Here is a 27745-nt window from a genome sequence, read left to right as displayed (position 1 = left end):
GCACTATGTCCGATTTCTTTGTTCATCATTGTACATCCTACTCAGTGTGCTGGAATTCGATCACAGTCGTGGCTGAGTCTGTTAGTAAATCAGATGGCATCACTTCTGGTGTGGTTTTTCTAAATCTGCTTAATCTGATCGAGACATTTCTTTAACGCCATGTTTTAGTTGTAGCTGTTTCATACTGTATTCAGTTCAGTTAAGATAGGAAGGCTGGCACAGGCTGTTTATTTTGGGCCTGGCTGACCACAAACTTGCAAGCATGCAGCAAGTACTAGGCATTATTCCTTTCTCGGGCAAACCAAAAGTATTTCGTTGCATACTCACCATATTTTACCCTTTAATATTTGCTTTTAATTCTCGCTAGAAACATATGCTTGTCCATTGCTGCTTTCTGTTATTTGTTGTGTGCGTTGGTTTATGTGGTCTCTGTAGTTCTGCTCAGAAGGCTATTACATGTTTACACCACAAAATATGTTTAACACATTTCCTTGGAGACAGAAAAAACATTGTGGGTTGAAAAGGAAGCATATGAGAGAGTGAGTGAGTGCGTGAGTGAGTGAAACAGGAAACAAAGACTGGGGTGATGTTGAAGTGGGCAGGGTCTGAGAGACCAGCTTTCATTGGGGGAGAGAGGCAGGAGTATAAGTTCCCCACTTCCCACTGCCGGCGTCATTTTCTAGACCAGCCAGCAGTGAGTCTCCACATCTCATTTTTCACTTCATCCTCTGCCGTGTCTAAACTTATCCAACATGACCACAAGATCTAGTCGGATGTCTTTCACCCGCTCTACCCCAGTGTACCGTGCTGCCAGTATTTATGCTGGTGCTGGTGGACAGGATGTTCGCATCTCCTCTGCTTCTGCATCTTCCCTGCGTTCTGGTATTCCACTTAGACCTTCAACCTCCTTTAAGCTGAGCAGTGGATTGAGTGGAGGCATGGGTGCCGGTTACAGTGGTGCCGGTTATGGTGGTGCCAGCGCGTCCGTGACAGCCAGTGGTGGCTCCGGTGCTTCGATCCTGGGCAATGAGAAGGGAGCCATGCAGAACCTGAACGATCGCCTGGCCAATTACCTGGAGACGGTGAGGACCCTGGAAAAGGCCAACAAGGAACTGGAGCTGAAGATCATGGAGGCCCTGGAGAAAGGAGGCCCTGACATGAGAGACTACAGCAAGTATGAGCCCATCATAGACGACTTACGCAGACAGGTAAGAACTGAAAACAAATGAAAATGTTAGAAAAGTGAAAAGGTGTTTGATAAGACACAGTGAGAAAGATACTTTAGAAATAGTTTAGCTGGGCTAAAATTTGAGAATCAATGAGTGCATGTGACAGCACTCAACACTACATATTTCCAGCAAGAAGGTTTTAACATAATCTTTATTTAAAGATCACCTGTGTTTGAAAATGAAGCTGGAGAAATCTTTTACTGAGACCAGCAGTGTTTCCTTTGTAAGTTATCAAATTTCTTTAAAGAGAACGACGGGTGTGGCAGCTCAACTGTAGCCAGTCCCCTCCCCCATAAAACTCTCGACTGGCCCCAACTTCCTCTGATGAATCACCAACACAAGGGTATCATCACGAGAGACGGACTGCGAAGCTCTCAGAAAACCAGCAGACAAAAGCATTTCTAAATGGTTCTGCTTGTTAGATGTGGATTCTACAAGCATGCGTAGTGTAGGAGGCGCTCAATGGGAAACAGATGTGTGGCACTCGTACATACAAAGCGATCTCATAGTGCCAGAGTGAGTGTGCACACACACACGCACAGATAGATGCGTGTCAGTGCAGTGGTTGTATAACAATCAGCAGAGTCAAATGTCACATTCTTCTCCAGAGTCCCGCTTTTCTGCATCACATAATGACACATTTATGGTGGTTTTTTTAGTTTTTTACTCTTTTTTTTTTTACCACACTAAAGTATTTCCCCTTCCCCTCTGTGACAGGAAACAAGAAGAAATCATAGACTCACTGCCACAGTCACGATAAAGAATTTTCCCCTCTGTGCACGCATAGATGCGATCGGTGATACATACAGAGACAGACAGACAGAGACATGTGCAGTTGGGTGGACAGAAGAGAAACTTTCTCTCTATGATTTATTGAGACAGGATACATGTTGCTCTGGCAACGCTAAAACAAACCAGATTCTGTTTTGGCACAGGAACACCCTCGCTTCCTGTTCTTCAGTTTATGGTTCTTCTTTTATGACTACAGGTTACTATGGATTCAATCATGCTGCGGTCGGTTTTTGCAGTTTGACTTTTTGAGTATCAGTGGTTACATAAGGCAAGTCGGGCCTACAAAAAATGCTGTGTCAAAGCACATAATTATTAGAACTGGCTACTGACTTGTGCATGAGTTAAGCAGCTCTGTTCTTTCTAAACAGCAGAATCAAGTAAAATGAAAATAATAAAATAATAATTTTTTAAACAATGTTTTATTTTCCTGTCCAGATCTTCGATAAAATAATGGATAACGCCCGTTTAGTGCTTCAGATTGACAACGCCCGCCTCGCTGCCGACGACTTCAAAGTCAAGTATGTGATCGTCTCGTCTTTGCATGTGGAGTCATTCTTACACTCTGCGATTGTGTCTCTCATACACTGTGTCTGCTCATTCCCACAGATCTGAGAATGAGATGGCGATCCGCCTGTCCGTGGAGGCCGACATTGGCGGGCTGAAGAAAGTCCTCGACGAAACGAACATGAGCAGGCTCAACATCGAGAACGAGATTGAAGCCGTGAAGGAGGAGCTTCTATTCCTAAAGAAGAACCATGAGAACGTGAGCTTGCGGTTCATCAGATTGATAATAACATATAGAGTCACACGTTTTGTTGTCTTCTTCATTTCTTTTCTCATTCTGCTGAGAACAGGAAGTGATGGAGCTGAGGAGTCAGATCTCACAGTCAGGTGTGCAGGTGGATGTAGACGCTCCCAAAGGTCAGGACCTGTCCCAGATCATGGAGGACATGAGAGCCAACTACGAGAAGATTGCATTGAAAAACGCAGAAGATCTCAAACGGTGGCATGAAAATCAGGTGCGGTGGACATCAAGAAGTTTGATTCAAAAGACACGCTGAGCCACTGTGTTTCTGACCATCTTCCTTTCGTGTCCCTGGCAGATTGCAGATGTGCAGGTGCAGGTATCACAGAACACAGAAGCTCTCCAGGGGGCCCAAATGGAGAAGAGCGACTTATCACGACAGATACAGACTCTGGAAATTGAACTTGCATCTCAACAGAGCTTAGTAAGCATTTTCACTGATTTTATTTATAAACATGAAATTATCAAATCCTTTCTAAGTTTATGACCCTATTCCATAATGCATTCTCTATATCTTTTTACTACAAAATTGGCACAGTTGAATACCATGACCACTGCGCCCACTCTTAGTTAGCAAAGCATATATTTCCTCATCTTTTTTTATACTTACAGCTTTTATTTCTCCTTTTATTAGAAAGCCTCTTTAGAAGACACCCTGCGCAACACAGAGCTACGTAACAACATGGAAATGGAGAAGTATAACACCCTCATTATCCGGCTGGAGGAGGAGCTGGCTAGCTTACGCGCGAACATACAGCAGCAGACCCAAGAGTACGAGGCGCTGCTCAACATGAAGATGAAACTTGAGGGCGAGATCAGCACTTACAAGACTCTGCTGGATGGTGGAGACTTCAAGTAAGAGCTATAAAGATGTGGTGGAAGAAAAAAAAATGCAGGTCAAGGCAAGATGATGGTGATGGTGGAGGTGAATATGAAAATCAATTGATAGCATGAGTTGCATGGCCAAAAATAACTACACCATTATGCAAGATAATCCCAGAAAGTTGATTCTGTTTATCTAGATGTAGTGTTTTCTGAAAACGCAACATCTAGATGAGCAGAATCAAAATGCTACATCTAGATAAACAGAATCAACTTTCTGGGATTTCCTTACCTGGATGATTGATGCATGCATCAAGACATTATGCGAGGCAGAAATCTCAGCTGGTTATGGTCTCAAGGCCAGTTTAATGTGAATATTCTGGAAGTCAAAATGTTTCATTTGTGTTTTGCACAGGCTCCAGGATGCACTGGACGAGCTGGAGGCCGCCGACTAATTTGGAACAAAGGATTGGGAGTCAACGCAACAATGGAAGCAATCTGCCCACACCCATTAATTATGAGTGGGGTGGGTGGAGGAGTTTTGACATTTTTTGCACTATAACCACATGTCAAGTGAACCCTAATTTAAGCAGTTTTTAATAAAGGCATTATTCCACCACAGCGAAACATGGATCACTGCCTGATCTGACCGCAAAATAAAAACAAATAAAACCACTTCTTAAACCTGAATTCACAGTTTTTGTCTGGTTCTCACTTCAGTTCAGTTCATGTTTGGTAGGTAAAGGCATTTACTAAATTAAAAATAAATAAATAAATAAATAAATAAATAAATAAATAATAACAACAATAATAATAATAATAATAATAATAATAATAAATTAACTGATCATTACTGTTGGTGAAACCAACAATTTATAAAAAGAAAATATCCACAAATTTGCTTGACTATATTGCTATCTTATTCAGGGAAATTGTTATCTGTGTTATCATTTGCTGCATCTCAAAATATTATGATGAAATAAAAGCCATGATCCATCCATATGAGCCACGATCCATCCATTCTTTTCCGCTTATCCCATTCAGAGAAAAGGCCATAATTTGTAACGTGAATCTTACAAATGCAACATGATAAGTGGCCACTAGGGGGAAGAAGTAGTCCTAAATGAGCCACCTAGGTGGCTGCATAAGAATTTGCCTTACTACTTATATGCACCAAGGAGTAGGGATGGGTACCGGTATCCGGTGCCACGATGGCACCGGTTCTGACATAAACGGCAGTAACCAGACCGAAAAGCAGCGCACATTTCGGTGCTTTATTTCGGTGCTTTTTTTTCTTGAGCTGTGATACGCTTTAGATTCTAGCCAATCATTTTACGTTTCCGAGGATAGTAGGCGGGTCCAGGTACGTACTTTCTTTTAGAGCAGAGCTACACATTCAAAATGCCCAAAGAGGCAGTCAAAGTCTGGCTGTACTTCACAGCAAAAGATGCAAACTCAGCAGCCTGCAACAAGTGATTTAAGCTGATACTGTGATACTGTCAAAGGAGGTAACACCTCAAATCCGATGAAACACCTGGCGACGCATAGTGTTTTTTTTAAAAGCCGAGAAATGCGCTGTATTTGATAGCTTGCTGCGAGACCTCACACCGTGCACATCTACTGCCGGTGGATTGCCTGTTATGCAACATCCCCCAAAAACCCGAAGAGGAGAGTCCTGGCCCCCAGCCCTGCCAGTGTAGCAGAAATGATGACGGATGATGACGGCAGCAGCAGCCGTTCTTCTCTGCGTGAGTAGCTTAATGTTGTTCGTGTGTAATTTACATTGAGTAGGCTAACCACGTTATTAAATTAATGCAGTGGTTCCCAAACTTTTTTCGCTGGGCCCCCCTTTGTTTTACAGAAAAATGTTCGCGCCCCCCGCATGCGCACACACGCACGTACTAACACATCCTCCAACTACACACACACATATTTTGCTCAATTGCGGTTTATTTCACACCTCAAACATAAACAATTAAGCAAATACAAGTAATCTGCAGGTAAGAAAATAAACTACTAACTCTTTTATGCTACGTCCGCACCTACACGGGTATTTTTGAAAACGCAGCTGTGTCGTCCACACCGAAAACTGAGATTTTTTAAAACTCATTTTTTGCATTTACGTGTGGACGAGGAATACAGAGTTTGTCACACAACGTCAAAGGTATGTGCCTTTTTTCACGTCAGCTGTGCGCCACGTTATTGTTTACATGAGAGGAATTGCAGAATGGCAGATAAACAGTATTTTGTCTCTATCTTCAGGTTTTACACTCTTACATATAAACACGCAGTTACTGTCCCTCTATTTAGAAAGGCAGAAGCACCACGGTTTACTTCTTTTACATGTAGTTGTTTTTTTCCTGTGTAATAATATTCAACATTGCTATCAATACATTTTTCAAAAAAAATACCTCTCTGTGCAAAATGGGTTTAAAAACATAAACAACAGTGGGATACTGTTTGTCCGTGATTTAGACAGGGGGAAACAAATCGTGGCAGGATCAGTCTGATATTATTTGTATCCCACTGTAACTTTACTGTATAAAGAGCTAACATCTCCAAAATGTCAGGAGTAGTTATTTATTACAACAAGTGTTTGTGAACTAAAAATCAAGAATGTGGGATCCTGTTTGTCGGTGATTTGAACAGCCCAGCGCTGCTCCCGACATAGGAAAGACCAATTCTGCAGGGGAGACCTACCTCGGCACTTGTGCAGGTGAAGCCAAAGGGAAGATATGCTTCACCATATTTTCTAGTCTTTGGCTTTGAATGAAGTTGGTTTGGAAACATATTCAACGATGCTTCATCTCCTGCTTTGCATTTGTGTGGGCGCCCCGTGCTAGCAGTGTCCAAGCATTGTGTTGTTTTGTTTTTTCCCTTTTCATGCCGTGCCCCCCCTGCAATGGCTCTGCGCCCCCCCCCCCAGGGGGCGGGCCCCACACTTTGGGAAGGTCTGCATTAATGCATGTAAGGTGAACTAGCAAACACCGTTGTAGTTACATGCGGGTGTCTTCTTGTTTGATGGCAGATACTCCCTTCACCCTGGCCAAAAAGGCTAAAATGACCAAAGAAAAAGTGGGAAACAGCTAAACATGAGAGGTTTTTGGACAAAATTTGTGTTTTTTCCATTGTTTAAGCACTGCTTCCAGCCAAGAGTGATACCATATATGCCCTATAGCTGCAGAAAAGGCTAACATTGTTATCTTTTTACAAAAAAACACAGCTGAACATGAGAGGTTTTTGGACCAATTTTGTGTTCTCCATTCTTTAAAAACAGGTTTGAGCACCGTTTAAGCACCAGCACCGTTTCAAAAGTACCGGTTTGTTACTGGTATCGAATAAAATCTAAACTATACCCATCCCTACCAAGGAGTGACTATAACCTTGGATGATATAATCATAAAACCAGCATAATATAACTGATAGCTGGCAGTTATTCAAACCTGTACATAAGATGCAAGCCATCATGAAGAGCTGATATAAAGTTAACCACTTTAACCAAAAAAATGCTACTTGGACGGTTTTTATTATTATGTTTTAGGGTAAAAAACGAAAACTCAGAAAAGTTCTATAATCTCTGGGACACGGGTCAGTACTTAATGGCTTATTACCACTAATTCATTAGAATTTTAAGCAAAAAAAATCAGAAAAGGTGGATTGAAATTGCTATAAGATTAAAATAAATACACAGCTGGGAAAGCTGCAACCAGTTCGGTGACAAATACGACAAATATTGAGCAGAGCACGGAGCAGCGGTGCAGCAGATGTGGGTCAGCAAGTAAACAAGGGAGGAGGCAAGGCTCTCGTGGACGACGATGCGCGCTCCCGATAATAAACCTCTGACGCCTTCATCCGGGAACTACTACGAACTCGCTCTCCAACATGGCGGCGTCAGGTGAGGTTTATGTGGGTGAGCGATCCGGGTTGGTTCGGGGGAGAATTTAAGAGGATTTTACTTCAATTCAACTTAACACGTGAAGTTTGATGGTTGTTTTTTCTTCGCTTTATCGCTCCGCGTCGTTGTCTCGCGTGTATAAAAGGGGTTCCCGGTTGTTTTGGGCTCGGTAAAGACGATACTGCCAGACATAGGCGAATGAACGGAGCAACGACTAGCATAAATGTGAACGTTGTAACCTCCCGAGAACTTGTAGCATTTACCTCTGGGCACGGTTACTGCGGCTGCTGAAGTCCGCTTTTGACTTTAAGCGTTGTTGTGCGCAGTGGACGTGGTTGACAGGCTGTGAAATGTTCGGAACTGCGTGCAGAGCTGGCACATTGTATGACCGTAGCGGGTTTCGCCGTGGCGCTCAGAGCAAGATAAGCGCCGGGCGCAAGCGCGATGTGTGGAGGAGGGGTCGGGCCGAGGAGTCCGGGCTGCCCGAAGAGTCTCCCCACGTGTGCAAGCGTGGCTGCCTGGTGTCGGTGTTTGATGAAATGGGGCAGCTGAGCCTGTTTTGGCCGCATTCTAAACACTTCCCTAGCTCCTTCTCAACTTTAAGCTATCTTTTTTTCCCTAGCCGGCCAAGTCCTGCGCGATTGATGGCGCACTTGGATCGTGGCGCTGCGACGCGAGCTAGGCCGTAAAACCTAGCCAGCTAAGCAGGGATACTTCCCCCGTCAGCAGTCCTTTGCTGACTAAGCCCGCATAGCCGCCAAGACAAAAGCGATCAGTGTATACGGCAAGCTAAAGACCCGTATAGTTACCCTAACAGTTTGACCGCGGGGTTGTAGTTTTAGAAGAAGACAGCTCCGCTGAAACTTAATGTTACGCAGCTCTTAGCTCACCAATGTCACATAAGTGAGGATCGCTGAGCAGGCTACCACAGCCAATATTTTGCTTGCTGGTTTTGCAAAGTACAAGCGGTTATAGCCATTTTGATCAAACCTGACGGCCGTAAACAACAACTTAGTGTAATATTCTGGACCAGACCTGTAAACAGTCTTTGTTGGTCTCTGCGTTTGTGTAGGTTTTGAAATAATGTGTGCAAAAGAATGTCCTGACAGCTGGGATTTTCACAATAAAGCTCCCAGCCAGCTTTCTCACCCCCTGTTTTTTGTTTTTGTTTTTCCAAGTCAAAACCTGCATCATGAACTGTGTGCGAGCCCCCCTCCCCATCTCCCTTGGGGGCTGGTAACTGCTGGCACTGGGACACACTGTCAAGAATATTCTGTGGTCTGTGCATGATTCAGTCAGTCAAACCTCAAAAACGTGTTGCAGTAAGGTTGTTTTGAAATCGTTATGGTTCTCACCTGACTTGGAGCTAAACAGCCTTTTCTGGTCTGTTGCACAGTGACTGTTGGACAGGCTGACCACTCCCCATTCGTGTGTGTGCAGTTTTGTTTTTTTGTAGCAAAAGAAGTATTTGTTATCACACGCACACTGGGGCCCACTCTTATCTTGTACATCATCTCACTACTAAACCTTAAAAATAGCGTCACTATTTAAACAGCAGCTCTCATTTAAGGCAAAAACATTAGTAGTTTTTTTTTTTTTTTAACTGTTGAGATGCTGCAGTTTCTGGTAGTTTAGTCTGCAGCTATTCCATATGTTACTTTGTTTGCAAGGGGCTTCCATAGAGAGACGTCCACAATGGGCAAGGTAACCATTACTTACTCTTGTGTTCTTCCCTACAGCTAAGAAGAAGAATAAGAAGGGGAAGACCCTCACTTTGACTGACTTTCTTGCGGAGGACAGTGGAGGCAGCAGCGTCGCCCCCAGCTATCCGACCAAGTCCACAAGCTGGGCGGATGAGACTGATGACCTGGACGGAGATGGTGAGCACACACTGAAATGCACACAGGGAATATCGTAATATCTTAGCAGCATTTCATAACAGTAGGTGAACTAAAAAACAGTCTGCATTATGTTTCTTGGTAACGACTGTTTAGCTCTACCTTTTCCCCTTAACTGCAAATTCAAAATCTCTGAATTGAAGGCTGCAGTGTTTGTCTGAGCTATTTGCATTTGAAGGAGCAACCTGCCGGAGTGGTTTGTGGTAACAAAATGGTCAGTGTAAGTCAGGTTAGCTATGCAATCAGTAGGCAGAGATATCCTTTTAATTGCATAGCTGTTGATTCAGTCACATGTTTTAAAGGAGATATTATGTATGACAAGCCAGTCTCAGTGGAAATGCCCTGAAAGCAATTACTGTAGTAAAATCGGTGTGCTCTCTCTCTCTTGTTCAGAAGATCCTTTAGATTCGTTGGGAAAATTGAAGAATGTGGTCAAACTGGCGATTCTAGTAACACATGTAGTCAAACATGTGGCAGGATGTGAAATGTGCTGCAGAGTGTTTACATGAAAATGAGCTGGGTGAGATATGAATAGATATGATATGCAGATATAAATGTCTTGTAATACGAGGGTGATAACACTAATCCAAGCTGGGGGTAGTTACATGAGGCATGTATTTTATTTATAAGAAAGTATTAATTAACATATTTACCAAGTCAAAGTTTGGTTTTTATGCAGCGTCAGTGGCAATGCCCTGTTTGTTTGTATGTTAATTGTTCCAGCTTCTATGTTGAGACTAGGCTATCTACACCACACCTGAGTGTGTGTGACCCTTAAACTCCAGTTTGTGTGACTAATGTGATTGCTGCACGCCATATGAGGGGCGTTTGTTTAGAAAGAGAGGAGCTGAGATGATGAGACAAACTGATGCGTAGTCGAGTCTGGATCATTAAGGGGAATGCGAACGCAGGCCAGTTTGCACAAGCACTGTAGCAGGCAATGGCACCTAATGTTTGTTTTTTTCTTAAGTGTCTGCATTATGTAAAACTGTGATCTCTATGCAATGAGCTCTCTTGTTTTCTCACAGGTAACCCTAGTATAGGTAGCTTCTTTTTTTTCTTTTTTTTTAAAGTGAAAGCATTTCATGAATTTAGGAAGCTCAAATATTAGCTTTTATTTGAAGATTCCTCCAATGTCTCTGCAGTCTCGACTTCCTGGCACACGGAGGAGGACACGTACAGGGCACCACCCATCGACCGCTCCATTCTGCCTACAGCGCCTCGCTCAGCTCGCGAGCCCAATATTGACCGGGCCAGGCTCCCCCGCAGCCCGCCATACACCGCCTTCCTGGGAAACCTGCCCTATGATGTCACTGAGGACTCAATCAAAGACTTCTTCCGCGGCTTGGCAGTAGGTTTAGCAAGATATACACACAGCCATCACTCATAATTGTATATAACAGCCAAGGCAAATAACATTTAGGATGCCAGCAGTTCTGTGTGTGTTGGTTTTGCAGTTTCAGTTACATTTCAGGTTCCCAGATCATCACTTTGAAGTTACACGTGTGGCTAATTTCTGAAGTTTCAGTCCACATCTACGTGGGGCTGTCCACACAACAGCAAGATTGAATTTGCATTTTAAAAAAGAACAGGATGCAGAGGTCCACTTTGTTATTCTGTTTGTTTTCACACTTGTTCCTCAACGTGTCACATCAACGACACAAAGTTTTTGTTGTTGTTGTTGTTTTTTTTTTCTGTTGTTATTTTGCATTTTGAAAACTTGGGTAGTGTGTTTCTGTTGTCATGAGTGTAATTAGAGCGTTATGTTATTAATCAATGTGTTTCACTTTAACTGTCTCTGTGTCCAGATCAGTGCAGTGCGTCTGCCTCGAGAGCCCAGTAACCCAGAGAGGCTGAAAGGCTTTGGTTATGCTGAATTTGACGACGTAGAATCCCTCCTCAGGGCTCTCAGCCTCAGCGAGGAAGTAAGAGAACCTGAAGTTGGAAAAGACAATTAAACAGTCTGAGACTTTCACCATAGTGCAGGAAGGATCAGTAAATAATAGTTGTAACAAACTACTTCTTTGCTCATGCCAACAGAACCTGGGCAACCGCCGGATTCGTGTGGATATTGCAGACCAGTCAAATGATAAAGGTACACTTTTATTCCTGGACATTTTGATCATCTCTGCCTCTGCAGTCACGCGCCGTTCCATTGCCCTCGTTGAAGTGTTCGATAATTTAACACAGCGTCTCCTCTCCTTCTTCACATCTCAGAAAGAGACAGCGGACCTATGGGTGGTCGAGACCGAGGTGGGCGAATGGCTGACATGGGTCCTGACAAGACAGACAGTGACTGGAGAGCTCGACCAAGTGCGGATGCTGATGATGGACCTCCCAGGAGAGATGATGCCTTCGGAGACAGTGAGTCTAATATGCTTCTGCTGGAGCTTTATCACGATAGCATAAGATTCCCTCTAAAGACAAAAATATACCTAAATAAACAAACAGAAAAACAGAATGCTTTGAGACTATTTTTTTCCCATTTCAGTTTCACAAATTGAAGCATGAAAGTTTAATTTCTGAGTATATTGACTGAACTAATTAATTACAGCAAGTCCATTAAGTGGCTTCTTTTGCACTATGGAGAATTTTGTGAAACTTAGCCTTAGCTTTATGTCACAGCCCTGGTTTTCAGCTTTCAAACTGAGGAGCAGGTGTTATTTATTTATTTTATTATTTCTTTGTCTTTAATTTTGAATTGTTTATATAAAATACCTGTGTGGTAACACCATCCAATCAGCTGTTCAGTGTGTCACGTCCCATTACTTTCGACCTAATGCAGGATCACGTGACCGTTACGAGTCTGATCGTCACAGAGATGGCCAGCGGTGGGACAGTGATCGTAATGAAGGAGGTCGTTACCGGGATCGCTATGACAACAGGGACCGCAGAAACAATGATGGAGGTTTGTTTGTATAAGTTCTGGAAACTGCTTCTTAGGCACAAGATCCAGATTACTTTAACATTCTGATCCCAAATAAATCTTTATTTTTTGTGGTTGTATTTAGTGTTTACAGCGTTCTGTTTTCACGTTTCTTTTTTGGTCTGCTGTCTGTGTAGGTTTCGACTCTCGTAGTGGAGGAGGTCGTCGTAACTTTGGTAGTGGTTTCCGCCGTGATTATGATGACAGTCAGGGTAGCAATGATCGCTACGGGGACCGGGATCGTTACGGAGATCGAGATCGTTACGGGGACCGGGATCGCTATGGGGACAGGGATCGTTACGGAGACCGGGATCGTTATGGAGATCGAGATCGTTACGGAGAACGGGATCGTTACGGGGACCGTGAAGACCGGCACGACAGGCGTGAAGAGAGGGGTGAGATTTCATTGTATAAATCCTATCCTTTGTCAATATTCTTAATTTTCAGGAAAAATCTTGTTAAGTTGTGCATTTGTGACGTATGTACTTTTATCTTTTCCAACCCTAGCTCCTCAGCAAAGACCCAAGTTGAACCTGAAGCCTCGTAGTGTACCTAAAGAGGAGGAAAGCGCTGGCAGTGGTGGCACTTCACCTGCTGCCACTTCAAGCTCAAGCAGCAGGGCCTCGTCCATCTTTGGCGGAGCAAAACCCGTTGACACAGCAGCAAAGGAGAGGGAGGTGGAGGAGAGGCTGAAGAAGGAGGAGGAGAGACTGCAGAGGCAGCTGGAGGAGGACAAAGGCAGGGGACCGGACAGAAAGATGAGGGACAGGTGAGCAGGGAGGCTGATGAGTAATGTTTGAATGTAGTAGTATTGTACATTTATTACACCATTAAATTTTCTGCCTTTTTTTTTCTCAAGCACAAGTAAATTAGACCTAATGCAGAAATGGGAGAGCACCTTTTTTATTTTCAAATGTTAATGATTAAGTGTTTAATGCTGACGCATCCTGTGGAGACTTGTACAGCTTGTACAAGCTCTTTGCAGCCAGAGTCTCTGTTAACTGGACTGATGCTCAAAGTGCTTTTCTGCTGCTTTACCCTAAGCCTCATTCACACACATTCATACAAATGCTTTCTTTAACTTAACATTCATACAGATGCACCGGGAGCACTTTAGGGTACAGTACCTTGGAGGAGCCAGGCATAGACCATCGATCCTTGCAATTAGTAGAGCCACAGCTGTTGTCGCTGTTGCATTAGAATCCTTCACTTCTGGTCTTGCATCCATCCATCCATCTATTTTCCTCCGCTAATCCGGGGCCGGATCAAGAAGCCCAGACCTCCCTTTCCCCAGCAACCTCCTACAGCTTGTCCAGGGGAACACCCAAGCGTTCCCAGGCCAGCTGAGAGATATAGTCTCTCCAGCGTGTCCTGGGTCTGCCCCGGGGCCCCCTCCCCTGTGTGACATGCCCAGAACACCTCGCCCAGGAGGCATCCTTGTCGGATGCCTGAACCGCCTCAACTGGCTCCTTTCAATGTGGAGGAGCAGCAGCTCTACCCCATCTCTAAGGGAGAGGCCAGCCACCCTACAGAGGAAGCGCGTTTCTTCCGCTTGTGTCTGCGATCTTGTTCTTTCGGTCACTACCCACAGTTCGTGACCATTGGTGAGGGTAGGGACGTAAATCGACCGGTAAATTGAGAGCTTCGCTTTTACACTCAGCTCTCTCTTCACCACAACAGACCGGTACAGCGTCCGCATCACTGCAGCCGCCGCACCAATCCGTCTGTTGATCTCCCGCCCCCTTCTCCGTCACTCGTGAATAAGTTCTTGCAGCTCAGTTTAATTTCTGAGATGTTTATGGCATGTTTATAAGATCTGCCTACAACTTGACGGACACTCAAAGCCTCATCTTGTGATTCTTGAAGAGTTCATGGTAGATTTCTGAGATGTTCTTTGGTTCACTGTTCTGTTATAGCTGCAACTCGCCTTTCACGTTGGTCTTGATTTGACTGCTTGACATTTACATCCAGAATTCTCAGATGTTTGTCTGTGTAATCAGTAAGTTAAGGCCTAACAAGTTGCTCAAGTTTTTACATATAATAGTAGCAGTTCCAAATATTTGCATGTTACACTTTTTAAAATCTCCTCGAAGGTAAAAACAGCAACTGATATTTTTAATATCTGTTTGCAGCAGGGTTTGTGTTCACGATTGTCCACTGCGAAAATCTGCTAATCATGTCATTTGCATAGAGCAGAACTGTGAGGGCTGAACTCTTGCTCTTGCTTTACTATTGGTCGGGTCGTCACATTGCACTCGAAACAGTCTGTCTCAGATGCCCCACAGTCTCTGCAAAAACTCAGAAACTTGTTTGCTTGGCCTTTTCCGTGTTTTTAGCCTGCTTTGCTTAAACCCTGTTACCCCATTTGCAGTTTACAATCAGCCAAAACATGTCTTAAATTTTGTTTAGTTTTAGTGTTGCAGTGTTTCAACTGTCCTTCCCCTCATGTGGTGTGAGCACTTTGTTTGAGTAGCTACACTGAAACAAAGTGCTTAAAATAGTGGTTTGGGTTTCAGACATCAGTGGTTTGATTTGCATAATGTACCCAAAGGTCTAAAGGAAAGAAAATAAAGATTTCCTTTTTGCTTTTAGGGACCCGAGCTGGCGCAACGAGGAATCTCATACTGAGCGATCCCGCACAGGAAGTGAGTCTTCACAGCAAGGAAGCACTTCTGGAAGAGGTGGGATGTTTCTTCACTTGCTTCCTTTCTTCTTCTCGATCTCTCCTTCGTCTTTGTCCTACTTGGGACTGAAACACTGCCTTCTCCCACTAGGGTCACGGTGTCGAGATAGCGAGCGCTCCGGTGAGAATGAGGTATTCAGCGGGGTAGAAGGTGGCTCCACTTCCCCTGGGTCCTCATCCCGGCCCCCCTCCACCAGCTCTTCTAAAGAGCCATTGAAGGTGATGCCTGCACCTCCTCCCAAGGAGAATGCATGGGCCAAGAGAAGTGCAGCCAGCACAGGCTCTAATGAGGGCGATGGTCGAGCTCCGATCTCCCCGGTCTCCCCAGGCGGTTCAGCTCCTCCCAAGTTCAGGTGAGCACTCACTGAATGAAGCCTGCAATGTTTAAATTCTGCTCTTGAATGAATGAATGAGTAGATTGTAGTAGATTGAGTAATTGATGCTCTGAATTCCCTACAGCCTTAATATACTTTGCCTTGACTGTTCCTCCTTTCCTTTTAGCTCCTCAAGTTCTGCAGATGAAAGAGGATCTGGAAAGGGTAAGTGCTAAACACAGTGGGATTTCCCCCACTCCGAAAACAAGTTACCAGGGTGTCTCCATCGATTACCTAATGAAGAAATCTTAGAAAAGCACAATCTGACTGAAGAAGTGAAGCAGAAACAGTATATTGCATGTCTTAATTGAATACAGTGAGTAATCCATCTCATTCCATGCTGGAAAAGTAAACTTTGTCACACACTTGCGTTTGGTTAGGTCTTCCAGTCAACAAGGTGATATTAGGAGTTGTGTTTTGAGTTTCCTGTCCCCTTTGACTTCTTGTCTGGCTCTTCTCGACATCATCAGTGTATGGTGCACTTAATCGGCTTCAGCTGTATTTTCCCATCTGTGCTCTGAGAAACAAAAAAAGCACAAAAAAACAGCTGAAGCATTTGCACGTGCTTATAGAGTACATCTTGTAAGTATTGGCGCCTGAAAGGTGATGACAGAGTGATTTTTCAAATCCTTGAGTGGTCCAGGAAAAAGAGCTGGGAACTTCTTTTTGTTTTGTTTGTTTGTTTCTGTAGACTGTGAAAAGCACAAGATTCTCAGAAAAAGGAAGTGGAATAGTTCAGGACTTCATTTGTTGTCGTGCAAATGCTTTGTTCATGCATTTAGCAGATTTCCTTAGAAAGTGTTTCATCGATTCACTTGCTCACTTACCATATGTGGTGTGCAGCTTTTATCTGTGCTTTCCACACTTACTAGAAATCGTGCTGAACGCATTTGTCAAAGAGTCTTGCTAGGAGCGGGTCCTGCTCAGAACGTGCATGCCGAAACACTACAAGAACAATAATATCTTCATGGCTGTGGTGCCACAAGGTGGCTCTCACTATTTTCTAAAGTTTTGGAACCTTTTGGCACATTTTGCAAGCCGGCATCAGATTTCTCAGAGGCCCGTTCTTGTAGTGGGGGCAGTTGTGCACCTCTCATTTGGCCCTATATCAGTGACTAACACATTTTGAATCCAACCAAAGTAGCTGTTTATGCTGCAGTGCGTTGAGAGTGTAGTCTACTGTACACCGTCCACCAAGCCCCCCTTGACTCAACTGTCTGGCTTCTTCTTTAAGATGAGAACAAGGCTGATGGTGTGCGTCGGGACCGGGGGCCCCCACGAGCACGAGGGGGGCCTGCAGGGCCTGGAGCTGGGCGGGGGCGAGGAGAGGGGCCCAACAGAGACCGAAGGAAGGAGGCAGACAGGTTAGCAACTGCAAAGTTCTTAATGAGACAGGGAGGATATTTTTCAGGCATCTGTGCTCGGGTTACACAACTGATGGTGCTTTGTGGTTTGTTTTTTCATTTTTATTTTTTTTTGTGGGTCACTGGGAAGACAGGGTTTCCTGGTGTGCACATGAATGCTTTATCTGTGCTACACCAAATCATCATGATCCCCATATTGTAGCACAAGAAATAATTCATGTCAGAACTACATGAATCAGAACTGAAATTTCTGAAATGGCTGTTAATCTTCAGAAGATGAAAACGAGCAGATTCCTCTTTATTTATTTTCACCTGTGGCCATTAAAGGTTTCGCAACTAGTTTTTTTTTAGTGCAGATACTTCCTAACGTCAGCATTCACTCTGACCTTTAGAAAGGACAACAGAAGAGACCGAGACTCCAGACCACCCCCAGAGCCAAAGAAATACGAAGAGACCCCAACCCCCGTAAGTCCTGTAGCTCAGCCACATCAAAATCTGTGCAAAGTTGCACTGTGCTGTCAAAGTACTGATTATTTTTCTTATTTTGTTGCAGAAGTTCAGCTCAGCCAGTAAGTACGCCGCTTTGCTAATGGATGGTGACCAAGGAGAAGACGCAGATGACGCCGATTAGAGGGAAAACAACGAGATACAGAGAAGGCGATGAATGCAAGAAGAAAAAAATAATAATCTCACATAGCGTATGGGAAAAAAAAAAATCTCCTCACATGGATGTGGCTCCTGGGAAGGGACGGGGAATCATCACCCCTCTCTGTTTTCCTCCTACAAACCTGTCCTTTAATTTCAAACCATTCACCCATCCCTCCTCCCCCTGCTCCACCTTCAGGACTCTTCAGGTTCTAAAGAATAGTCACATACTGGACTTGTTTTAAATGGAACAGAGGAATACATGACACATGAAAACGTGATGGATAAGATTGAATTAATTGTAATAAATAAATGGAAAAAGTGGGGAAAAATGATTTTTGTATATTTGTGGATCACAGGCGCATCTAATGACTGAAGATGGAGCTTATAAATGTGTTTTGGGTTTTTTTTCTCTCTCCTTTATTGACTTTTTAGAAATGCAAAACATCATTACAAGCCCTTCTGTATACGTTATTAAATAATTTGATGTTATAGAGTATTTAAAAAAATATACAAGTGTACTGCTGAAATTTGAAAATCCCGTCTTCCAGTACTCATTATCAAGAGCATTGAGACAAAACCTGCTAATTTAAAAATTTTCCAATCATGTGATTCACCATTCAACAAATAAGCTGGTCGATGGTGTTAACAAAAGGATTCCCAAACATATTTTTGCAGGATTTATATTTTCACAGTTGCAGGGAAGGAAGGAAGAAAGAAAAAAGCCACCACACAATTTTACCGTGAGAATCAATTAAGTGCCATTATTACAATCCCCATCATTGTACAGATGTCCCTCTGTTTCTATACCTTAGAATTAGACCAGTTAAATGCTCATGGTACTCCAGTATCCAGTCACGTTAACAGATCTGTGTAAATCATTCATTGCCCGTGAAGGAGTACAAATCTATGGAGAAAGGGTGGATTTGCTTGGGGGGGGGGGGTTGTTCATGAGGTTATATGAACCTGTCTTCCAATTTGTAATAAATTGGGGTCATCATGTGAAATCAAATAGTATGATTATTAAAGTTCTAATGTGGGAAAATGCAACTCCTCCCTGCTGCCTTTTGTTATGCTGAGTGGGCAGCACATACTGTTGTGACACCTACGGGATTTACCATCACCCATGAAAACACGGTTGTCTATATGCTGAGTTGCTTCAACCAACTTTCTGCTCTCCCGGTGTGGTCTGTGAGGCATAAGATTTCCTCAGTGTTTCTTCAGACTCGGGCCCCCTGCTGAGGCCCCGGCTCCTGGTGGCAGCTGGTTAGGATCCTGCTGAGCTTTACACCCACCCACCCTCCTCCACACACAGGAGGTGCGCATTTTAATGCAAGAAGGGATTTCTCAGACTCTTCAAAGCAAACCATTCTTTGCAGCGGATATCGGAAAGAATACTGATTGACACAAAGGGTGTGTGTTTAGGCACGTGCAAATTATGTCTTTTAAATATTTATGAGGCAAAAATAGTGGCCATGATGTAGCAATGCCAAAGCTGGGAAGCAGACATGGAAAACAACGCAGGTGTTTGTGTGTGTGCATGAACACACTCCACATTATTTCAAAGCCTAGATAAGAAAGAATTACAGAGAAAAAATCCTGGGTTCGAATCGGGACGTCCTCCCTGTGACTGTGGGTTCTCTCCAGGTACTCTGGCTTTCTCCCACAGTCCCAAGAGATGCTTATCAGATTAAATAGTGATTCTAAATTGGCCATGGATGTGAACATTTGTGTAAAAGCCATGTGACCGATCAACAGCTTATTCAGGGTGTACATCCCACCCCCCACCAATAACAGCTGGGATAGGCTTGTAGCATTGGACAGTATGATTTCAGTGTTTTACATTTGAAAACTATAAGGAGAAGCGTCATTAAAGGTCATCCATGGATTCAGGTTTCACATACAAAATGCGACTTTTAAAATATTAAACATTGATTTCAATCAATAATCATTCACATTTATAAAGCGCTTAATAGTGCACCAGCTGCAACATGAGATTTATAAAGCGCTTAATAGTGCACCAGCTGCAACATGAGATTAATGCTTAAGCGTGCATCCTTCAGAGCAAGGGTCTCAAACTATATAGATGTGAAGAAATATGATGCAATTTGGCCCTTGAAGTTAGTTTTTTTGTTTGTTGTTGAAGGCAATTTTAAAATAAATTGTTTAAAAAGCAAAAAAATGATTTAATATGAGGGCAATATGAGCAGAGAGCACAAACATGTTGAGGGATTGTCTGTGTTAGTTCAGTGAGATAGTTACTTGTAAAGAAAACATTTTTCACTAGCAGTCAAAAACTAATGTGTGCACTTAGTCTGCATTTTTATTTAGATACGAACAAAATGATAGCAGAAGTGCCGCCACATGTCTGGTCAGAAAGAGAGGACTAATGTGTCTATTTGGTAGCTCAATGAAAGGCTTCAGTTAGTTAAGAGTGAGGAAAAAAACTGCCTTCACGTTTGTAGTTTTGTCCTGTTGTACAATATTTGTAATTTTAAAGAAACAAACAAAACTCTACATTTTCAGAAATATTTGCGGGTGTTTTCTTGTTTGTTTGTTTTGTACTACTTGAACACTAAAGTGGCCCTCCAATGAGATGAGAGTGGAGTTCATTTAAGTTTGAGACCCCTGATTTAGATCAAACACTTTTTGTAATAGTGTTATTTTAATTGTCTCTCAGCCATAAAAGGCTGATGGGGTATTGTCGCCACCCCACCGGGACATCCAAATTTGTGAATGTGACAACTTCAGAACAAGGCAACGTAGGATTTTGAAACTTATACAATATGTGCGTCTACTAAAAATCTCTGTCGAGTTTGAATATCAGTGTCCTCGACCTCAAGGTCAAAGGTCACGTTTTCTGAAAATCTTGTGAACACATCAAGAAAGATGATACCATAGGTGCATCAACTGGGAGAGTGAGGGGTAGCAAACTGCAGTGCTGTTCCTTTTACTTGGGTAAAGATCTGAGTGCCCTTCCATTGTGGTACTCTGTTTCAGTGAAAACAGTTTTAACATGAACATTGGGGAAAACAGTGTTTTTTACAATAACCTGTCCTGTTGAGCAGTTTTAGCGAGCAGAATCATGGTCTGAGTGCTTTGTTGTGCTGAGATGGGGAAGACAGAATATCAACCAAAAGTTAAAATGTTTTAAATTTATTTACATGTCACTGAGTGAAATATATGTGAGTGAAATTTAAATGACCATCAGACACCCTTGATCTGGAGCTCTGTGCAAGATCTTAGCTCATGGAGCTAATGGTGGATCAGTCCAAAACTTGGAACTTGATCTGAACGTAGCTGGAACCACAGTCACCACTGGTAAAACTCTACATTGTAATAGATTGAAATCGTGGTACGGTCCCCCTTCTCAAGAAGGCAGTTGTACAGGTTCATCGTAAGTTTGCTAATGAGCATCTAAATCATTCAGGAAAGATTTGGGAGAAAGTAAAATGTGTAAAATCCTCCTTCCTTCAGTCAGAACACTGAAGATGGCATCAAAGGAGTGGCTAAAGAGGAAGCACATTAAGATCATGGAGTGGCCTAGCCAGTCTCCAGACTTCAGTCCGATAGAAAATCTGTGGCAGAAACTGAAGCTTCGAGCTGCCAAGTTTCTGTAAAGAGGACTGGACCAAAATCCCTCATGAGATGTGTGCAAACCTGGTGACCAACTACAAGAAAGATCACACCAACAAGGATTTCTCCACCAAGTACAAAATTATCAAATACTTATTTCACTCATTGACATGCATCTGTTTATAACTTTTGTGTAATGTGTTTTTTTCTGGGTTATTGGTTGATATTCAGTATCTCCCCTTTAACATGAAACTACCATAGAAGTCAAAGCACGTTCGTTTCTTTGAAAGCGAGCAAACTTACAAATAGGTCAAGTAGGTGATCAAATACTTGTTTCCCCCACTGTATCCACACATAACCAGCCCCCACACCTGTCGCCATGACAGTTAAGAGGATGGCACACACAGGAGGGTCCTACATACCCTTTTCCACTTCACACCACAAAATGACAGAGGTTCATGTCCACACGTTAAGTTTTCAAAGAAAGCTGCTTTGATTTTATCTGAATTTATAGCATACAGATTTTAATCTCTCACTATCACTGATTTCTTCTCACTGCTGCTGTAGATGCTGATGATTTGATGCCCAATTTAGCTCCCGGCCACAGATTTGTCTCACATTTAAACCAAAGACTGCTTTGTACAGCCTAGCCAAGCCCTAAAAATGTGGCTTTAAAAAGAGTTTATTGTTGAAGCTTTTCCCCTCCCAACTGCAAAAACCCCCAGATTGAAGCAGTATTTTGTCTGGGGAGCCCAGTTTGAGGATTACAGTTGTGTGTGTGTGTGTAACAGAAAGAGAGAGCTGTAGTCTGAAGGAATGAACACAGATCTAAAATTTAAGCACAGAGTGTGTCATTGTTTTAATTTCAGTGGAGAGAGAGAGCTGCATCCAAGTGAGGAAATAAAGCGAGGTTGGTGATGATGTCATTTGTCCTGTCAAACAGGGAGGTGAAGCTGATTACGTTTTAGGCTACATAAACGCCCATGGGACACGCCGAGATAGAAGACTTTTTCTCGAAACAATGCGGAGAGGGAGAAGAGTGATCAGTGCTATCAAGCCAGCAGTTAAGTTCTCATGAGCAAAGCCACAGAGACCAGAAGGATGACATGTGTGAAAGAGGTTCAAACTAATCACTCTCCCATGAGGAAGAGGAGCGTGAGAGGAGCTGCAGTAAAGCCAAAGCATAAGGGAAGGGTTTGACATCAACAAGCCAAAACAGCTGCCCCCTTCTCCCGCACAGCAAGGGAGGGAGAGAGAGAGAGACAGGGAAGACTGGAGGGTCTGTAAGTGTAGAGCACAAGACATTTGAGGGTCTGTAAGCTGGAGAGAAGGAGTTATTAGCAAGTGGAAATGGTGGAGGGGGGCGGGAGGGAAGAGAGAGGCGGTGAGTGTATGCTTGTATGTTTTCAGAGTGAAGATAGTCAGAGAGCAAGGGGCGCAGGGGGAGTGTAAGGGGATGTGGGTTGAAGGGTAGGTTCTTGGTGACAGAGGGAGAAAGAGCGGTTGTAAGAAGAGAAGTCAGGGGGTGGAAAGTTATCTGGGGTGGGTTTCGAGGCAGGGTAAGCCGTCAGAGGCGAAGAACAGAGGTGTGAGGAGTCGCTGAGAAGGACGGAGGAACATGCTGGAGAACAAGAAGAGAGAAAACATGAAGTGCTGAAAGGGGTGGAAGAGAAGAGGAAATCACTCGCGAGGAGCTGAGGAAATTTAAAGATTAGAGGTGCAAGAGGCGTGTTTGCTGCAAGAATGGGGTGCATTCACAGTACGAGCACTGTGGGGATACAAAAGCACGCACATGACACAGAAACTGGAGGAATCCCTGTGAAGGCAGACCCTGAGGTACCTCCTGAAATCCTTCAGCTTGCTGAGGTAAGTGAGTAACCATCAACACGCTGGTTGTGCACAGTTCCATCCTCAAACGTGTGCAGTTTGAAGATAAACACAAAGTAAAATCACAGGTCATTAGAGATCAGCTGTTAAAGTCCGTTTGAAACACTCTAGCTCTCACTTTACATCCACAGCACCCGCTCGATCTGCTTTGCCATTTGACTCAGCAGCAGAGGCTGAACTTATACACTCATCACATGCTTGATAACAACCAAAGGAATCCAAAGAATTGCCACTGTGTTTCCAAATTAGACGAGGCCTGGACTCCAGAGCTGCTCTGTCTCTCTTATGAAATATTCCAGCAGCACATCATAAACAGAAGTGTGCATACCGAAGGGATCAAAGTGTTTGGCATGTTCCTTTTAGACCTCTCTCAGAAGCTTGTGAGCTAAGAAAGCTAATAAACTGTAAACTAAAACCACAGTCATCAACAGTGAACCAAGAAAAAAGGGGGGTATGCAGAGCAGCGGAAGGGAGGATTCATGCGATCGCTGTTAAATGATGTTCCTCGGGTATCAAAGGTTCAGGAGGAAGTGGTATAAGTTACTGTCTGGTTTTGACCCACCGCCTGCCTGTCTGCAGCCTCTATTTAGGAACATGTATGGATTTAGGTGCAAGCTACACTTCCACATGCATGAAGCCTCCTGGGAGACTTTTATGGAATCTAAAATAAAGGTATGCGCACTGGAATATGTGTGTTCTCACATGTCAGAGTAAATCACATTGTGGCATGCTCTGTGTCAGTGTTAGAAGAGAGCGAAAGAACAAAAAAGGTAAATAGGAAATGAAAAAAGTTGTGCATCTTTAATAAAACACACAGTGAAATGAAGCTGAAAGCTCAGACATCTGTGTGACGAGTGTGTAGTTTCTCTCTGATATTGGAGATATTGCTGTAACAAAAACATTAGATCATTTGTGGCTTCATATCCCTTGCTTGTGTTTTCCTGTGTGTGTGTGTCAGAGCATGCCAAATTATGATGACATAGTCCCAGCTGAATGGGTGGACTCGTATGAAGTGGAGAAGAATGAAGTGTGTGAATCTGTACATGCAACTATCAGTGCCGGAGTTTGGGTTTTTTTGGTTTGGGGGGGGGTTCCTCTCTTTCACACAAATGAAAATCTGAACTAATTCTTGTTCCTATTTTGAGCATTTTCATAACTTTTAGAGGCGACAGCCCCCTACTCCTGCAGGTTATAAATACCCAGCCAGAACTTGAGCACACTCCTGGCTCGCCACCTGCTCCCGTCCCTTCCTGGGCAGATTGTATGTCTGTGTGTGAGTGTGTGTGAGAGTTTTGTGACTCCTGGTCTCCAGCATGTCATCACTTGTGAGGTGCCGCTGAAAAAAGAAATGAGGCATTTAGTGCCAAGGAGGTGTGCGTGCGTGCATGTGTGTGTGTCACTGTACTCTGTATTTATTTACAGTGTGCGTGCGTGCGTGCATGCATGCATGCGTGCAGGCGTGTGTGCGTATGTGGTTGCAGCTGTATATTTTTGCCAATGTGAGGCGGTGGTACAGTGTATATTTCAGATAACTAAAGTTTTGTATTGAGGCACATGACAGAAAACTCTCATGACACAAAGCGGCATTACAGCTTCATTTTAAAAAGCCAGGGTAAAAAACAAAACAAAGCCCTAATAAATGCAGTTCAGTCCCTTTCTTCATCCACACGTTAGATGTGGAAGTCCTTCGGGCTCTTTGGTCAGTGGAGATGCCTGGAGAATGACACAGACTTTGGCTGCAAAAAACAAATGGGGTGGGGTTCTAATGCTGCAATGCAATACTGCAACACTGCTGATAGCCACGGGAGCCTCTGGAGACTGAATGTCCGTGCAAACAGAGATCCTTCTTACTGGTATCACTGCATATAAAGGGGGTTGGGCATAATCTAACAAACACCTGTGCAGCACAGCGTAGCTTATATTCAGTCCTAGTGTTGAAAAAACTCAGTAAAATTCATTAGAAAGCTCAAATTATTCAAACTTTTAAAGCATTCAAAGCATTTAGCAAATCGTGCCAAAAAGTTTGTGTTTACTGTCTGAGTCAAATGAAAATGACAAAGCATTTGTCAGCATCACCTCAGCTTTGAACTGTACTGCTTTTATGACAAATGCCTCGACAGTTGTTTGTGCAGTTCCAGTTTAAACTAAACTTTGGCCGTCTTGTTGTGCTCCAGTTATTTGACAGCGTCCTTCTTGTCGCCCTGATGTTTTGAGCGTGGTGTTAAAAATGCTTTCCCGATGTGTAATTTTCTGTCCCTCTGTATGGAACAAAATCCTTTTGTATAGTTATATTCAGAAACACTGTGAACCAGACCCATAATGATGGGCTGCTAGAACAAAATCCAAACAATGTGCAGCAAGAGTTAAGCAGAAGCGGGCTTTGCCATCATGGGCTCGGCTGTCAACTTTCAAATCATGTGGAGAAGATTTGTCGCCCTGAGGCGACACCTCAGTAAGACATGTGACCTGGGAAAAATTTAAAGATCGAATGACTTTTAGACGAGCAAACAACAATGACGGTGTTGTTGTAACAACTGAACTTCAAAGTTGAAAAGACATGTTCAGTTCACATGAAAATGTTGTTTTTAGTACAAGTTTAAATCCGTACATTTCAGTTTCATGATGATAGCATCTCTCCAAAGCTGTTTAACTTGGCTCGCCTTACTTAATGTTGTTAAGTAAGCTGGAATAGGTGGAAAGGACTGTTCTTTATCCTGAGTTAATTGACAGATAACTACCACTAAATGTGCTCTCTGCTCACATACCAAAAGTACTTTATAAAGGTTATTATTTAACTAGACTGTTCCCTAAGATTCTGATTAAAATGTCAGATGAATAATGAATGGCTTAAAACGTGTGTGTCAGCTGATTGAGGGATCATTCAGATATTTTAGGAATCGGTGTCTCAGGAAAGCCGTGAGGACCCCACACACCCATGCCCTCACCTCTGTGAACTACTGCCATCTGTCGCACCCACACAACCAGGCTGAACAATAGCTTCCCCCCAGAGCTGTGGCTGCTCGGAACCCGGCCAAGAACGAATAAAGACTAGAAATATCCTTCCAATGTAACACACTGTATTGCTGATCCATCAACTATTTATTTTCACACTAGATGTTGTGGCACATGCCACTTTACTCATCCTGCTGAACTGGTGCACAGTATTATTGTGCTACCATGTAGTTATTGGATACTTTTATAGCTTTAACTTAATCTTCTAAACTTCTGTAAGAGCTTCAAACCAAATTTCAGTGCACTGCATAATATAAGTACAGCAGTAACAAGAATGTGTTCGCTGGAACAAAAGCAGTACATCCAAACTAATTACATCACCATGATGAAAAAAATATATACAGCTGTCAATGCTTTTCAAATAAGTTTAACAGTGAAAACCTCCTCAGTTGGAAAATGTGCTGCACTGCCACAGTATGTCCACTGGGTAGCAGCCTTGACCCATTCTGATATTTCAGGTCCAACTTTCTGACTTACTGGCAACAACAGATGGAAAGTGCCACGGTTATAGCGTGGAACTGATATGCTGCTTTAATGCCATATCTCTATAATAAAAATGTAAAAAGCCACATTTGAGTGATTTTTCTTCAGTGGCAAAGATTTGCAACATTAAAAATCTTTGTCATTTACTTGACCCGCGGCAAAAACAAAGGAAAAAATGATGCAATGTTTGTTAGTCACGTGCCATCTAACTGTGACTTCATTGCAAGTGTTCTTTACTTCACTGCTATTAGAGTTTGTACTGTCACCATATGTCATACAAAATATTTTTAAGGTATGTATTACACATATTACATTGCTTTTATGCCGCTGAATGATTTTTGTCTTTATCCTTTCCCGTAATTTATTTTAATTTTTATTCAGTTTGCTTTACGTTGAGTGATGATTGTAGCTTTTTTGCAGTGCCGTAGCCGAGGGAACATTTCTGCAGGCGATCTCAGACTTGTGAAGTGACACATGCATTGGTGTGTACCGCATCTCTTTGGGTTGCATTAGTCCAATTGATTCAATCTCCAATATTCACGGGTTACATAAGAACATTCAGAGTGTAAACGGCTGAGATGAGATGATGGTGATCCTCTCCCCTCATATGCCCTCAGCCCTCCCCCCCATATACTCCACACTACCACACACACAGACCCAGATGCATCACATTCACTGGATGTTACCGTTTATATGAGCACGTGTCGATAGTCAGATGACTCGGTACTCCGTTCTCTTGTTTTTGAGATCAATGCGTACAGCATGATGGTAACGCGGTCCATCAGAGGCAGCAGCCAAATTCATCTCAGAGGGCTTGGTGGCTAGATGGGTTACAAATATTAGGCAGCCTGAGAAAATGAGTGCAACAGTGATTTCATTATGGAAATCCTTTCTTTGGTGGATCTGTGTTAATCTACACTCCATACTGTATGAACAGTATGACTGGACAAAGTCAGTGGTTAGTTCTGGGGCCTCACAGCAAGAGGACCCTAGACTCAAGGACGGTTTGTTTGGAGTTTGCATGTTCTCGCAGTGTCGTATGGGATTCCTCTTGCAGTCCAAAGACATGCTTGGGGATTAGGTTGATTGAGGGATGACCCCCACAAAACCTGTATTGCATAAGTGGAAGAAAATTGACCACTGGATTTGAGATTCTAGCAACTTTTTTTTTCTATAGTCATATATGCCCACTCTAATCCACCTACCCACCATCAAATAGCATGCTTAGCTCCCTCTGCTCACATTCATACTGTCATGCAGGCAAGTAAAACTTTAGCACCTTTCAAAAGAAATATCACAAACTGCTTCACAACAAAAATGCTAAAACGTCAAAACAAAAGGTTACCCAATTTTT

The 27745-nt window shown here is 43.1% G+C and overlaps 3 protein-coding genes across 7 annotated transcripts in view; all 3 read left to right on the top strand.

The window, feature by feature from the left end:
* The first annotated feature begins 660 nt into the window (after positions 1 to 660).
* LOC120731774 (keratin, type I cytoskeletal 18-like) lies at positions 661 to 4338 on the top strand. 2 transcript variants are annotated; one of them, XR_005695413.1, is made up of 7 exons: positions 661 to 1208; positions 2457 to 2539; positions 2628 to 2784; positions 2876 to 3040; positions 3125 to 3250; positions 3461 to 3751; positions 4064 to 4338. XR_005695413.1 is itself a non-coding variant. In XM_040028998.1 (7 exons), exons 1-7 carry the CDS (start codon positions 753 to 755, stop codon positions 4101 to 4103), a joined length of 1248 nt encoding a protein of 415 aa, XP_039884932.1. In that variant the 5' UTR covers positions 661 to 752; the 3' UTR covers positions 4104 to 4338. The 2 variants fall into 2 exon arrangements, 1 of the variants encoding a protein (XP_039884932.1); XM_040028998.1 differs by having other exon boundaries at positions 3461 to 3681.
* A 3091-nt stretch (positions 4339 to 7429) lies between these two features.
* Positions 7430 to 18480, top strand: eif4ba (eukaryotic translation initiation factor 4Ba). Of its 2 annotated transcripts, XM_040028996.1 has the most exons (15): positions 7430 to 7543; positions 9283 to 9423; positions 10587 to 10792; positions 11250 to 11366; positions 11482 to 11536; positions 11659 to 11805; positions 12227 to 12349; positions 12505 to 12762; positions 12875 to 13136; positions 14960 to 15048; positions 15142 to 15403; positions 15552 to 15589; positions 16659 to 16788; positions 17181 to 17253; positions 17342 to 18480. In XM_040028996.1, the coding sequence occupies exons 1-15, from the start codon at positions 7531 to 7533 to the stop codon at positions 17417 to 17419; spliced, it is 1992 nt and encodes a 663-aa protein (XP_039884930.1). In that variant the 5' UTR covers positions 7430 to 7530; the 3' UTR covers positions 17420 to 18480. The 2 variants fall into 2 exon arrangements, with proteins under 2 accessions (XP_039884930.1, XP_039884931.1); XM_040028997.1 differs by lacking the exon at positions 16659 to 16788.
* Positions 18481 to 21898: 3418 nt separating this feature from the next.
* The window catches only part of LOC120731771 (tensin-2-like), a 32602-nt gene continuing 26755 nt past the window's right edge, over positions 21899 to 27745 (top strand). For 2 of the 3 annotated variants that reach the window (XM_040028992.1, XM_040028989.1), the window contains exon 1: positions 21899 to 22875. In XM_040028992.1, the coding sequence (XP_039884926.1) occupies positions 22753 to 22875 (123 nt within the window). In that variant the 5' untranslated portion in view covers positions 21899 to 22752. The remainder of the gene's footprint in view (positions 22876 to 27745) is intronic. The other variant, XM_040028991.1, reaches the window with a different exon arrangement.

The sequence above is a fragment of the Simochromis diagramma genome, unplaced genomic scaffold, assembly GCF_900408965.1.
Source record: "Simochromis diagramma unplaced genomic scaffold, fSimDia1.1 OVJJ01000483.1, whole genome shotgun sequence".
Lineage (NCBI taxonomy): Eukaryota > Metazoa > Chordata > Actinopteri > Cichliformes > Cichlidae > Simochromis > Simochromis diagramma.
The sequence above is the reverse complement of the archived record's forward strand: the minus strand, read 5'-3'. Positions and strand labels throughout refer to the sequence as shown.

Bases quoted from the DNA above. Each gene is read 5' to 3' on its own strand.
- LOC120731774 (XM_040028998.1), top strand. From the start codon at position 753: ATGACCACAAGATCTAGTCGGATGTCTTTCACCCGCTCTACCCCAGTG. The intron at 2,785-2,875 runs GTGAGCTTGCGG...TGCTGAGAACAG, and splicing joins TAAAGAAGAACCATGAGAAC to GAAGTGATGGAGCTGAGGAG. The intron at 3,682-4,063 runs GTAAGAGCTATA...TGTTTTGCACAG, and splicing joins CTGGATGGTGGAGACTTCAA to GCTCCAGGATGCACTGGACG.
- eif4ba (XM_040028996.1), top strand. The intron at 12,763-12,874 runs GTGAGATTTCAT...TTCCAACCCTAG, and splicing joins CGACAGGCGTGAAGAGAGGG to CTCCTCAGCAAAGACCCAAG. The intron at 13,137-14,959 runs GTGAGCAGGGAG...TTTTGCTTTTAG, and splicing joins GACAGAAAGATGAGGGACAG to GGACCCGAGCTGGCGCAACG.